We start from the raw sequence: 14,170 nt of genomic DNA, 5'->3' as shown, positions 1-14,170 counted from the left end.
TTTTCTGTCTAACTGCTCTCTGATGACTCACGTCCCGGGAGCTGTCCAGCTCCTATGGGGATATTCTCCCATCATGCTCAGCTCCCGGGACGTGACATCTTCATTGAGCAGTTAGACAGAAAACTTCAGAAGCTAATAATCCTTCCAATAGTTATTAGCTTCTGAAGTTTTCTATCTAACTGCTCAATGATGATGTCACGTCCCGGGAGCTGAGCATGATGGGAGAATATCCCCATAGGAGCTGGACAGCTCCCGGGACGTGAGTCATCAGAAAGCAGTTAGACAGAAAACGGCAACTCCACTTCAGAAGCGAATAACTATTGGAAGGATTAAGATTTTTTTTATAGAAGTAATTTACAAATCTGTTTAACGGAGCCAGTTGATATATTAAAAAAAAAAGTTTTTGCCTGGAATACCCCTTTAATTTAAAAAAAAAGTGATTTTTAAACCAGTTTAAAATCACTTTTAAACTCGGCCACTAGGGTTCGCCCTCCTAGTGGCCGAATGGATAGGGGATAAGATGTCTAGCAGCGGAGTACCCCTTTTAAGATGTTATATTAATTATAGTCATGAAACTCTGATGTTACTATTTACCTTTTTTTAATACAATTAAAGGGGTACTCCACTGCTCAGCGTGTAGAACAAACTGTTCCGAACGCTGTAGCCGGCGTCGGGAGCTCTTGATGTCATAGCCCCGCCCCCTCAATGTAAGTCTATGGGAGGGGGCGTGACGGATGTCACGCCCCCTCCCATAGACTTGCATTGAGGTGGTGGGGCTATGACATCACGAGCTCCCGCTGTCTGCTCCAGCGTTCGGAACAGTTTTTGTTCCAAACGCTGAGCAGCGGAGTACCCCTTTTTAAGATGGGAGGGAAAAATAGACATTTTGGGGGAGATTTATCAAAACCTGTGCAGAGGAAGAGTGGTGCAGTTGCCCACAGCAACCAATCAGATTGCTTCTTTCACTTTCCACAGGCCTCTAAAGAGGCCTGTGGAAAATGAAAGAAGCAATCTGATTGGTTGCTATGGGCAACTGCACCACTCTTCCTCTGCACAGGTTTTGATAAATCTCCCCCTTTGAGTTTGGGGCCTTATTTGAAATATTTCTACTTCATTTTTTATTAGGAGGAAATTGCAAAGGACCTTTTGTCTGGTGATGATGAAGAAACCCAATCTTCTGCGGATGACTTAACGCCATCTGTAACGTCACACGAAGCAACAGACTTTTTTCCACGCCCCTTAAGATGTAAGCGAAAGCTGACCACGTCTTTAGTATTTCGTGCTGTCATAAGGCCCCTATGCATTTGGCAGAGGCTGCTGTGGTGGAATGGGTTATACAATGTTTATAATGTTCGCTGTGTTTTGGGGCATTACGATGTATGACCTGCTTTCCCGTCTTGTATCGGACTCCTTAGATCACATAGTAATCCCTTTTTATTATGATACAGCAAACACTGCATGTGATGGAGATAAGGAGTCAGAAAGTGAGGATTTGGAAACAGATTTTGGGAACACTTCAGAGGACTTAAGAAAGGTAAAGAATTCAAGAAACACTATGGGGGAGATTTATCAAAACCTGTGCAGAGGAAAAGCTGCCCAGTTGCCCATAGCAACCAATCAGATCGCTTCTTTCATTTTTAACAAGGCCTCTGCAAAATGAAAGTAACGATCTGATTGGTTGCTATGGGCAACTCAGCAACTTTTCCTCTGGACAGGTTTTGATAAATCTCCCCCTATGGCTTCCTCATATCTTGTGTAAATAATGAGTGCTAAAATCCCTGCTTTGCCTTATGCAGGAAATCATGATTGGTCCCCACCACCAAGCAGATATCCCACCTTTTCTGGGACACTACCTGGCAGATTTATCAGGTAAGTGGTCTGGCCTGTACTCACTGTTGTGCCGTGACGTGAGGTGTTACGGTATTTGTGCATTGTATATAATGCGTTGATGATTTTTGCAGTATATGAAAATGAAGACCAGTTGGTTTGGAGTCCGGATGTCCTTCCAGAAAGCAAAGTAGAAGAATATCTATTGGAAACCAGAATTGATAATAAGAGGGCCATGGGCAGGGTGTCTGATGGAATGATCATTAAGGACGATGAACAGGTAAGTGCTGCTGAGGTAACAATGGACACACACATAGGTTGTCTCTGATTCAACTAAAATTAGTTCAGAACCTTTAAGACATCTGAAAGCAAGCAGGGTTTGTTATCCGACCAAAGACATCTCATCCCCCTATGCAAAGGATGTGGTATTGGGACCCCCTGCAATCTCCGTGCAGCACCTGCATTCTATGCGGGGTTGCACCTCCAGTAGTCTCGGAAAGGTCTTTGTTTACGGGACTGGTGACATGACGTAACGCCACGCCCCCTCTATTCATGTCTATTGGAGGGAGTGTGGCGTCACGTGTCCAGTCCTGGAATCAAAGAGCTTTCCGGGACTGGAGATGATGCAGCCCTGCATAGAATGCAGGTGCTGCATGGAGATCTCTGGGGGGGCTTGTGTGTCAAGGGGGCTTTGGGGGGGGGGTTAAGGTAGCCAGTGATCACACATTTTATCCCCCATCCAAAGGATAGGTGATAAGATATCCCCCTCCCTATCTTCATGCAGCAGCACATTCTATGCGGGGCTGCATCTCCAGTTCCGGAAAGCTCTCTGTTTCCGGGACTGGAGACATGACGTAACGCCTTGCCTTTGTGACGTTATGCCACGCCCCCTCCATGTCTATTGGAGGGGGGTGTGGCAACACGTATGCAGTCCCGGAAACAAAGAGCTTTCCGGGACTGGAGATGATGCAGCCCCCCCGCATAGAATGCAGGTGCTGCACGGAGATCGCTGGGGGGAGTTAGGGTACCCAGCGATCAGACCTCTTATCCCCCATCCAAAGGATAGGTGATAAGATGTCCCCCTCGCTATCTCCATGCAGCAGCGCATTCCATGCGGGGCTGCATCTCCAGTTCCGGAAAGCTCTCCGTTTCCGGGACTGGAGACATGACGACGCCACGGCTTTGTGACGTCATGCCACGCCCCCTCCATTCATGTCTTTTGGAGGGGGTGTGGCGTCACGTCTCTAGTCCCAGAAACAAAGAGCTTTCCGGAACTGGAGATGCAGCCCCTCATAGAATGCAGCTGCTGCACGGAGATTGGGGGGGGGGGACATCAGACATCTTATCCCCTATCCTTTTGGCCAGACAACCCTTTTAAATTGTAAATGTTCAGGTTACCATCCTCACTAATGCCTTTTTATTTTGTGTTTACTTCTGAATTGTTGGGGGGAAAAAAATTGGTGTTCTTGCTGATTTTTGCATCAAGTAACACATTTGCATTGTTTTCCAGGCCTTGCACGAACTCTTCAAATGTCAGTATGATATCCGAATGGCCATGGAAAGATTCTGTAGTAGAAGAATGTTAAACGGTAATATATTATAGATGTTCAATGTTTTTTTTATTTTTTATTTATTTTTTTTTTATTTATTTTTTACAATTTCTGATCTACGCTCTTAGCGCAACAACTGTGTTTAGCCAAACGTGGTGTCTTATTTTTCCAAAGAGAGCGGACATGACCGAGAAGCATAGTGTGACGAGGGGGGAAAAAGAGACAAGAGGACGAAGTAGAGCCCACCATCTACACAGAGCACTACTCATAGTTTTACTTGAGGAGGCTAAGGGTCCATTCACACAGTAGCATTTTCGCATGCGGAATTCCGCCTCAAATGAAAGCCCAGTAGACTTCTATGGGATTCCGCACTCCCATCCACACTTCTGAATTTCCGCTTGCGGAAATTCAGAAGTGTGGATGGGAGTGCGGAATCCCATAGAAGTCTATTGGGCTTTCATTTTGAGGTGGAATTCCGCATGCGGAAATTCTGCCGCGTGAATAGACTCTAAATGTTTCCTACAGAGAACGTGTTACCCAGCAGGAATGAGGTGCTCCGGGCTGCTAGTTTTGCCTTTATGAACATGTAATTGTGAAACAGAAGACACATTGTAAGATGCAATGATCCTCTGTGCGGGAAGAGCCAATAATCCTTTATTTTTTTTCTAAGTTTAGTGATATGTGCCACCTAGAAGACGCAGAAACATTCAATACAAGTTCTTTAAGCCATTGACATTAGAATGCCTTTTCTTGGTGTTTCGTCCATTACTAATGGTTTAGCAAATAAAACAAGCATGGAAGGTAAAAAAAATTATAGAAAAAAGGTGACGTTGCTAAAACAGATTAGCGGCAAAGCAATAATCAAGTTTTTATAACAAGTTGGCACCACTGATTTCTTTTATTTTTATTCTTCAGATGATGTCCGACCATGGACTGAGGACGAATGTAGGAATTTTGAACATGCACTTGTAATACATGGGAAGGATTTTCACCTAATACAGAAAAACAAGGTAGTGATTTGATTTTAGTTCGAGTTGATTGCTTTAGTCTGCGTAAATTAGTTCAGCTTTCCAAGGGCTCTGGTTGCCTGGAAAAGTCCGGGATGGCAGTCTTAGGTCTCCTAGGTCTGTATCCACCTTTTCCAAGCTGGAGCCCTTGGAAAGCTGAACTAATTTATGCAGACTAAAGTAATCAACAGCCGAGCTGCGAGCCAATTTACTGTAAGTTCGCTCAATGTTGGCCCAACAAGGGATACGTTTTGGAGGATAGAATACCCATTTGCCCTGCCAGAGATATTGGCAACAAAGTGGAGTTGAAAATTTACAGTTCAATCAAGTATTCCAAAGGGATGTATAGATGGAGATCCCCTTTAGACTGGGGCTATGGGAAGACTAAACCCTTACTGTGTATTGATGGATACATTGGGCATGAATTTCAGCGTATTGATTTCATGTAAACACATTGATTAGCTTCACTTGTGACTGTAGTTTGATCTCTTTATCTTAGGTGAGAACACGGACAGTAGCAGAATGTGTCGCGTTCTATTACATCTGGAAAAAATCCGAGCGATACGATAACTTCGCTCAGCAAACAAGGTTCGGAAAGAAGAGATATCACCATCACCCTGGAGTAACGTGAGTTGAATTGTTATCTTTTTGACCCTATTTTTACATTTATTATTAAAGGGGTACTCCGCTGCCAGACATCTTATCCAAAGGATAGGGGATGAGATGTCTGATCGTGGGGGTCACGCCGCCCGCAATCTCCCTCAGCACCCGTCGTTCTAAACTAACACAGGGTTCCAGCGGCAGTGGTCGTGATTAGAGATGAGCGAACTTACAGTAAATTCGATTCGTCACGAACTTCTCGGCTCGGCAGTTGATGACTTATCCTGCGTAAATTAGTTCAGCCTTCAGGTGCTCCGGTGGGCTGTAAAAGATGGATACATTCCTAGGAAAGAGTCTCCTAGGACTGTATCCACCTTTTCCAGCCCACCGGAGCACCTGAAAGCTGAACTAATTTATGCAGGAAAAGTCATCAACTGCCGAGCCGAGAAGTTCGTGACAAATCGAATTTACTGTAAATTCGCTCATCTCTAGTCGTGATGTCAGTCATGCGCCCCCCACGTGTGACTTCACAGGGGGTGTGGCCGAGGTGTCACAATCGCGGCCTCTGGCTCAGAGCGTTCTGATCAAAATGTTCAGAATGCTGGAGCCCCGGAGTACCCCTTTAACTAATCTCGGAGGGATTTTCCCTTTCAGAAAGTGATGGTAGTAACACCAGCGGATTGACAATGTGCAAGGGAGAACTGTAAACAAGCTGTAGTGCTTCTACCATCTCTTGGGAAATACATTGCTCATCTTCAGGGCGAATTTGTGCATAGAATTTGCTTGCAAACCAGCAACAGATGTGAAGCTACGTACCAAGTCTGTCCCCAATGTAAAGCTTCAACTCTACTTTGGGATTAAAGGTGTACACCAGTGGAAAACAAATTTTTTAAAATCACTTCTATTTAAAAATCTTAACCATTCCAGTACTTATTAGCTGCTGTATACTTCACAGGAAGTTGTATTTCTTTCTGGAGTTCTTTTCTGTCGGACCACAGTGCTCTCTGCTGACACCTCTGTCCATGTCAGGAACTATCCAGAGCAGGAGAGGTTTGCTATGGAGATTTCCTCCTTCTCTGGAAAGTTCCTGACATGGACAGAGGCGTCAGCAGAGAGCACTGTGGTCAGACAGAAAAAAAATTCAAGAAAGAAATACAACTTCCTCCTGGAGCATACAGCAGCTAAGTACTAGAAGGATTAAGGTTTTTGAATAGAAGTTATTTTCAACTCTGTTTAACTTTCTGGCAACAGTTGATTTAAAAAAAAAAAATTTCCAGTGGAGTACCCCTTTAAGATTTTTAAATAGAAGTAATTTACAAATCTGTTTAACTTTCTGACACCAGATAAAAAAAATAAAAAATGTTTTTCACCAGAGAACCCCTTTAAACCATTGTTTGCCTTTCTCTTGTCCAGGGATTACATGGACCGATTGGTAGACGAAGCAGAGGTCCTGGGAGGCTCAGAAAATCCATCAGCATTAACCTGCCAAAACCGATCAGACCCCCTCCCTGACTCCCAATTGAACCTCCTGAACTCCATCACTGCAAATGATCTGACAGGTGAGGCCATGACACAAATCTAGCCAAATTGCAGGGGACTTCTAAAAGGCTAAGATTTCTGCCATATGTTTACAATGCAAATCCACAGCAAGATCTGCATAGAATTTTACCATCCCTTGCTTGGGATTTGTATCCCGGTTAACCCTTTTCCACCTTCTTCTTTCCAGCGCTGACTCACAGTGTAGCGACGGTCTGCAATAATACAGATGTGAACTGCTTGAATGATGGCTTCCCCGCATTGGACACCTTGTCCCGGGCCCCGGTAAATCATGTGCCTGTTGGAACGGAAGACTTGCTGTCGTTGCCCACCAATGGGGAAAGTGATTGTTTTAACTTATTTGAGACTGGATTTTATCCTCCCGAACTGAACACAGTGAGCATATGCAACGAGGAAGGCGAGAGGCCAGCAAAGAGGATAAAAATGGGCATCTCTGTGCCCGAATCCTTCATGAATGACGTTTCTGTAAATAACTTGGGTGTGGACTTTGAGAACCATACACACCATATCACCAGTGCCAAAATGGCCGTATCTGTGGCAGACTTTAGCAGTTTATCTGCGAACGAGACAAACAGTTTTATAAGTTCACACACACTACACCACACAGCCCTACAGTCAGAGTGACTCCACCTTTATTGGCCCCTTCTGACAAAACAGAGGGGGGGGGGGGAGGGGCAAAGACGCCGAAATCTGATCATAAACTTCGGGTTTGCTTAGTCTTTCACTGGAAGTTTGAACTTTTTTTTGCTATGACATCAGTGATGTCTTTGTATGTAAAGAACTATATCTTGATTTTTGTCAAGAATTAACTTCATTTTGGTCCATTAATGTGGAAACAGACAATTGGTCACCAGAGTCGGGAACTCAGATAATGTTCTGGGGAAGCAGCTTTAGGCTTAATATTATTTTTTTAAGTTTAGTTTAAAATCTGTAGATAATCGGGTCTCCATCTCTTAAAAGCCAGCACAGGTTCCAAGTCGCACAGGTTGTCAGCTTCAGCAGCGAGAGCAGCGGGAAACCAATGTTTACAGGTACCAGTCCGATCCCCGCTTAATGTAGCATTTTCATTTGAATTCTTTTTTTTTTTTCTAGCAGGATCGACGTAGTCTACTCCGAACTACACAAAGCACCCGGCATGATGGTTATTTTTTTTTTTATTTTTTTTTTTTTAAGGCACCATCTCATAAGAGATGCATACAAGCACTTGTGCATTAAAGGGGTACTCCACTGGAAAACTTTATTATATTATTATTATTATTTTTTTTTTTTTTAAATCAACTGGTGCCAGATAGTTAAACAGATTTGTAAATTACTTCTATTTAAAACTCTTAATCCTTCCAGTACTTATCAGCTGTTATATGCTCCACAGGAAGTTCTTTTCTTTTTGAATTTCCTTTCTGTCTGACCACAGTGCTCTCTGCTGACACCTCTGTCCATGTCAGGAACTGTCCAGAGCAGAAGCAAATCCCCCATAGAAAACCTATTCTTCTCTGGACAGTTCCTAAAATGGACAGAGGTGTCAGCAGAGAGCACTGTGGTCAGGCAGAAAGGAAATTCAAAAAGAAAAGAACTTCCTGTGGAGCATACAGCAGCTGATAAGTAGTGGAAGGATTAAGATTTTTAAATAGAAGTAATTTAGAAATCTGTTTAACTTTCTGGCACCAGTTGATTAAAAAAAAAAGTTTTCCAGTGGAGTATCCCTTTAAACCACACCACTGGCACACCACACGTCATAGTACGTTCTTCGTGTACAGAAACCATGTTCTTATACTGCCAGAGTGGATCTGTGTGTTTTTTGTAGAAAGGTTTCGATTTTTATTATTTTTTCCCCTTTTTGTGGTATTGTATTTTTTTTGACTAGGGGATAAACACTTGTCTACAACTTTTGAAGATTGTAAAATAAATGACACATTGATCTGTTAATCTTAGTTTCCTGAGGAAGAGGCTCTCGTCCAGGCTCATCTTGCCTACTCTCCAGTTGTTGTTAGATTAGATGAGGACATTGACTTTGGCCTGTGCTGTAAGAGCCTCTACATGTGCAGTACCATCCCCCTACCTGCTCCGTAAGGCACAGGGCTCGAAATATCTAATTTGTGGTCTCTCAAGCCCTGGTGTAAGCTGGCTATACACATTAGATCAGCTCAAATGATGCTCCTCCTGACCCCATACTCGTGCACGCTTGGTCTGGTCGAGCGTGTGTTCTAAATAGGGAGAGGTGAATAAGCAGATACCTCTGACAGAGGCAGAAGAAAGGGATCGGGAATGTTGTGTGACATTGTGCAGCCTGTCACTGGTAAAAGCAGCAGGGCCCATACATGTTTAAAGTGTACCTGTCCTAGAGCCTTGTCAAAATGTTCTACTGGTCAGGGTCTGAGCAGGGAGAAAAGGGCACCTTTCTAGTCACTCACTTGTCTATGAGACCTGGACGACCCCGTAGACTTAAAATAGGAACCTGTCCTAGTCACATGCCACAGTGCCGATAGAGAACACTCTAAGCCAGTGTTTCCCAATCAGGGTGCCTCCAGCTGTTGCAAAACTACAACATCCAGGCATGCTGGGAGTTGTAGTTTTGCAACAGCTCGAGGCACCCTGGTTGGGAAACACTGCTCTAAGCAAGCACTTCTCCCGACTCATGGCTCTGACCCCGACCGATCAAAACTTTTCAAAATTATTATAAGTTTATATATATATATATATATATATATATATATATATATGTGTGTGTTATTATAATATATTATATTCCTATATATAATTTATATATATTTCTTATATATATATAATATATTAATATAATATATATATATATATATATATATATATATTAAATATATATATTTATATATATATATTTTAATAATAAAAATATATATATATATATTCTCTAAAATCTCTATCTCTTGTGCCCATTTAAATAATTGTCCAGTCCTAAAAAAAAGTCACTGGTTGGACCAACGTCTATCTAAGGCAGTGTTTCCCAACCAGGGTGCCTCCAGCTGTTGCAAAACTACAACTCCCAGCATGCCTGGACAGCCTTTGGCTGTCCAGGCATGCTGGGAGTTGTAGTTTTGCAACAGCTGGAGGCACCCTGGTTGGGAAACACTGATCTAAGGTGTATAGCCAGCATTACCGTCGTCACGTCCGGCCCTCATCCTAAGTGCGTGCACACTGCTCCACGAGCCAGGTCTTTCCAATACAATCCTTCTATGATCTTACGAGCTCGTGTAGTCCACTTGTAAATAAGCTGCACATTGTTCCATGTGCTTCCTCTGCCAAAGAGTCCTTCACGTCCCTGTCCAGTCCTTCCACCACCGAGAGCTTCTTTTTTTTTTTCCAATGCTGCTCCCAGTAAGCTCCATTATTCATGACAAAGCGCTGTGTCTGAGGGTTATTTAGGAATCATAGATTTGGGGGGGGGGGTATTTATTTATTCACTTACTGTGAACTCTGCGCCACCGCTCGTCACCTATTTTGAAGGATTATACGTTTACACTGCAGATTTTCTGTGCTCTTCCCATAGACTCCCTGCAGTGCTAGTTGCATATCCATATTTGTTTTATTGTATTACCGATCATAACCCTGCATCCTGAAAGCTTCAACCTGTTGCACTTTTTTTTATTATTATTATTTCTTTCAATTCGCACGATCATTCTCCATAGTAAATGCAGTAAAATCCTCTGTTTTTTATCTATGCATCGCTGGACTCTCTGGGGAAATGAAGAGACCGTCTCTTAAGTTTCTTATCCGCAGGAGTTGTACAGACACTTTACTCATTGAACAGAGATTTTTTTTTCTTTTGACCAATTTTATTTTAGATTTTTTTTTTGCTTTGAACAATAGGCATTACGCTCTGAATTTGTGCTTTGAAGATGCTGTTTTCTTGTAGCCTTTCGATCCTGTACGGCCTCAGCTGACAGTATATGGGTTCCTTACTGTTTCCCGGGGCATCGAGTGTGTTCTTTTTGTATGTTTAAATATCTATTTTTCTTTTTCTCTTTTTGATGTTGCGGATTGTGTGGGCACACGAGTGTTGGATACTGTGAGCTAGCATTAAATCTTTTACCTCTAATTCTCATTACGAGGCAATAATTGCAAGACTTATTATTTTTATTTTATTTTTTTCCTTTGTAAATACTTGTACATTTTCTTATCTTGGATATCTATTTCTGTAAAAAAAAAAGAAAAAAAAAATTGTTTTCAGATTTCCTGCGGTGTATAGTAACATTTTTGTGCATGCATAATGTGACAGAATGTGTACCACTATTAACTTTACCCATGTAAAATAGCTATTTATTGTTATATATATATATATTTTTTTTTTTTTACTCTTTAAAGCTGGGCTTTCTGTTGTCAAGATGTTATGCCAGTTCTTAAAGGGGTATTCCAGGAAAAAACTATATATATATATATATTTTATTATATATTCTAAATTATAATAATTAATATATACATATATATTAGAATATAATTTCTTTATATATATGTATATATTATAATTTTTAATATATGTATATATTATAATATATATATATATATATATATATAATACTGGCTCAAGAAAATTAAACATATTTGTAAATTACTTCTATAAAAAAAAAATCTTAATCCTTCCAATAATTATCAGCTGCTGAAGTTAAGTTGTTCTTTTCTGTCTGGCAACAGTTCTCTCTGCTGACATCTCTGCCTGTCTCGGGGACTGCACAGAGTAGAATAGGTTTGCTATGGGGATTTGCTTCTACTCTGGACAGTTCCCGAGACAGGTGTCATCAGAGAGGACTTGGACAGAAAAGAACAACTCAACTTCAGTAGCTCATAAGTACTGAAAGGATTAAGATTTTTTAATAGAAGTAATTTACAAATCTGTTTAACTTTCTGGAGCCAGTTGATTTATAAAAAAAAAAAAAAAAAAAGTTTTTTTCCCTGGATAACCCCTTTTTAACCCCTGGGTTGCTGCATACGTATTAAAGCAGCAGTCTGAAACCTATAGCTTGTTGTTTCCCCAACCAGTGTGCCCCCAGCTGTTGCAAATCTACAACTCCCAGCATGCCCAGACAGCCGAGGGCTGTCTGGGCATGCTGGGAGTTGTAGTTTTGCAACAGCTGGAGGCACACTGGTTGGGGAAACACTGCTATAGCTGGTCCAGCTAGCTGGGAGCTGCAGTTGCGAAACAGCTGACGGAGCAGCCATAAGCTGTCGACCCGTAATTTTTTATTTTTTTTGTATCACAGGGTTGTACTGCAGAAGCACAGATATAGCGGGTATTTGCAGCAAGCTCCGGGGGTTTCTAGAACAGCTCTAGTTAGTTGCACCTGCGGTGTTCACGTAAAGGAAGACGCCATTTTCTATTCTCTCATGTGAACCGAGAGGATAAACACAATGGCCGTCCTCCGGCGCGAGGTCACACGTGCAGCCTAACATTGGAACAAAGAGACCTGCAAAACGTGAAGAATCTATCTTGCCTTTTTAAATCTAAATGTTAAAGCACAATTTCTCTAGGAAAAAAACGATAATTTGTTTTTGCAGCAATTTTGGGTTCATGCAAACAAACCAAAAAAAAGAGAAAAAAAATAAAATAAAAAATGTCTATCTATTTTTTTAACAGAGCGTCTGATCTCTGTTACGTGAGGCAGAGTAACCGGGTCTGTTTCTAGCAATACTGCAAACTGGTAGTGCATTAATCCATGGCGGTCAGCTGTGGGGAAATACTGCAGTCAGTGTTATCTTTTTGTGCTCTTATATAGAGTAATAGAGACGACACCGCTGATGGGGAAAGGTGCAGTCCCCTGGACCAATTGTCTGAGGCTCATCACGTTTCGTGTAGGTTTTTGGTTAACGCACCCGGCCTTATAAAACTTGCCTCAAATAGCTGCTCCTAAGTGTAGATGTTAAGTTCTGCTGCAGTCTATGCTAAGCATCAATGCCATAATTTTTCCAGAAAGCCTCAAATAGTAAAAATGAATGAACGCACAACTGCAGTATTGCTAGCATCTATTTTTCCAACCTTTAAAGGGGTACTCCGCTGGAAAACTTTTATTTTTTTTTTTTTTTTTTTAAATCAACTGGTACCAGAAAGTTAAATAGATTTGTAAATGACTTCTATTTAAAAATCTTAATCCTTCCAGTACTTATCAGCTGCTGTATTGTTCCACAGGAAGTTTTTTTCTTTTTTACATTTCTGTCTGACCACATTGCTCTCTGCTGACATCTCTGTCCATTTTAGGAACTGCCCAGAGCAGGATAGGTTTGCTATGGGGATTTGCTCCTGACTCTGGACAGTTCCTAAAATGGACAGAGGTGTCAGCAAAGAGCACTGTGGTCAGACAGAAATCAGCTGCTGTATTGTTCCACAGGAAGTTCTTTTCTTTTTTACATTTCTGTCTGACCACAGTGCTCTTTGGACAGTTCCTAAAATGGACAGAGGTGTCAGCAAAGAGCACTGTGGTCAGACAGAAATGTAAAAAAGAAAAGAACTTCCTGTGGAACAATACAGCAGCTGATTTCTGTCTGACCACAGTGCTCTTTGCTGACACCTCTGTCCATTTTAGGAACTGTCCAGAGTCAGGAGCAAATCCCCATAGCAAACCTATCCTGCTCTGGGCAGTTCCTAAAATGGACAGAGATGTCAGCAGAGAGCAATGTGGTCAGACAGAAATGTAAAAAAGAAAAAAACTTCCTGTGGAACAATACAGCAGCTGATAAGTACTGGAAGGATTAAGATTTTTAAATAAAAGTAATTAATTTTCAAATCTGTTTTTAACTTTCTGGCGCCTGTTGATATAAATAAAAATAAAACATTTTGACTGAGTACCACTTTAAGGGCTGTTGGCTAAAGAGCCTGGGTGCCGTCGATTGCAGGGGTTCCTAGTTCGAAGATTAAGGGGGTAATCCACTGCCCCAGCATTTTGGAACATTTTGTTCTTAACGCTAGGTGCAGGCAATGGGGATTGTGACATCACGGCCTTGCCCCTCATGATGTCGCATCACTCCCCTCAATACAAGTCTATGGGAGGGAGCGTGGCAGCTGCCACGCCCTCTCACATAGACTTGCATTGAGGGGGCGTGGTCGTAACATAACGACCTCCACCCCGCAGCCTGCTCCCAGCATTGGGAACAAAATGTTCCAAACGCTAGGGCAGTGGAGTACCCCTTTAAACACGACTACCCCTTTAAACATGGCTGCTCTTAATAAGGGAGATTTATTAAAACCTGTGCAGAGGAAAACTTGCCCAGTTGCCCATAGCAACCAATCAGATCCCTTCTTTCATTTTCAGGAAGGCCTGTGAAAAATGAAAGAAGCGATCTGATTGGTTGCTATGGGCAACTGGACTTTTCCTCTGCACAGGTTTTGGTAAATCTCCCCCATGTGCGTATTCTTTCCTGTCCCGGTCCGCCGTGCTGGCAGACATTCCTGAAGTCAATACAGACATGAAGTGTAAGCGTATCAATGCCTTAAGGACTGCACCTTTTTATGTTTTTGTCATTTGTCATCAATAGCTGCTTATGCGCCTTTTTTGTTTCCTTTTTATTGCTGAATTTACTTGAAGGGGTGTACAAATATTGTAAGGAGATTCTACAGTGTGTACTATTAGGTTCGCAGTTGTGCAGTGTTGTTGTTTTTCATTGATTCCA

The 14,170-nt window shown here is 42.0% G+C and overlaps 1 protein-coding gene across 2 annotated transcripts in view; it reads left to right on the top strand.

Moving 5' to 3' along the window:
- The window catches only part of MIER3 (MIER family member 3), a 39,460-nt gene extending 31,677 nt beyond the window's left edge, over positions 1-7,783 (top strand). For both annotated transcript variants that reach the window (XM_056552558.1, XM_056552557.1), the window contains 9 exons: positions 1,126-1,246; positions 1,449-1,534; positions 1,797-1,869; positions 1,962-2,107; positions 3,338-3,416; positions 4,293-4,387; positions 4,884-5,011; positions 6,398-6,543; positions 6,711-7,783. In XM_056552558.1, the coding sequence (XP_056408533.1) occupies positions 1,126-1,246; positions 1,449-1,534; positions 1,797-1,869; positions 1,962-2,107; positions 3,338-3,416; positions 4,293-4,387; positions 4,884-5,011; positions 6,398-6,543; positions 6,711-7,165 (1,329 nt within the window). In that variant the 3' untranslated portion in view covers positions 7,166-7,783. The remainder of the gene's footprint in view (positions 1-1,125; positions 1,247-1,448; positions 1,535-1,796; positions 1,870-1,961; positions 2,108-3,337; positions 3,417-4,292; positions 4,388-4,883; positions 5,012-6,397; positions 6,544-6,710) is intronic.
- Positions 7,784-14,170: the final 6,387 nt, after the last annotated feature.

This window comes from Hyla sarda, chromosome 1, assembly GCF_029499605.1.
Source record: "Hyla sarda isolate aHylSar1 chromosome 1, aHylSar1.hap1, whole genome shotgun sequence".
In the NCBI taxonomy this organism is placed as follows: domain Eukaryota; kingdom Metazoa; phylum Chordata; class Amphibia; order Anura; family Hylidae; genus Hyla; species Hyla sarda.
This window is presented reverse-complemented; position numbering and strand designations above follow the sequence as displayed.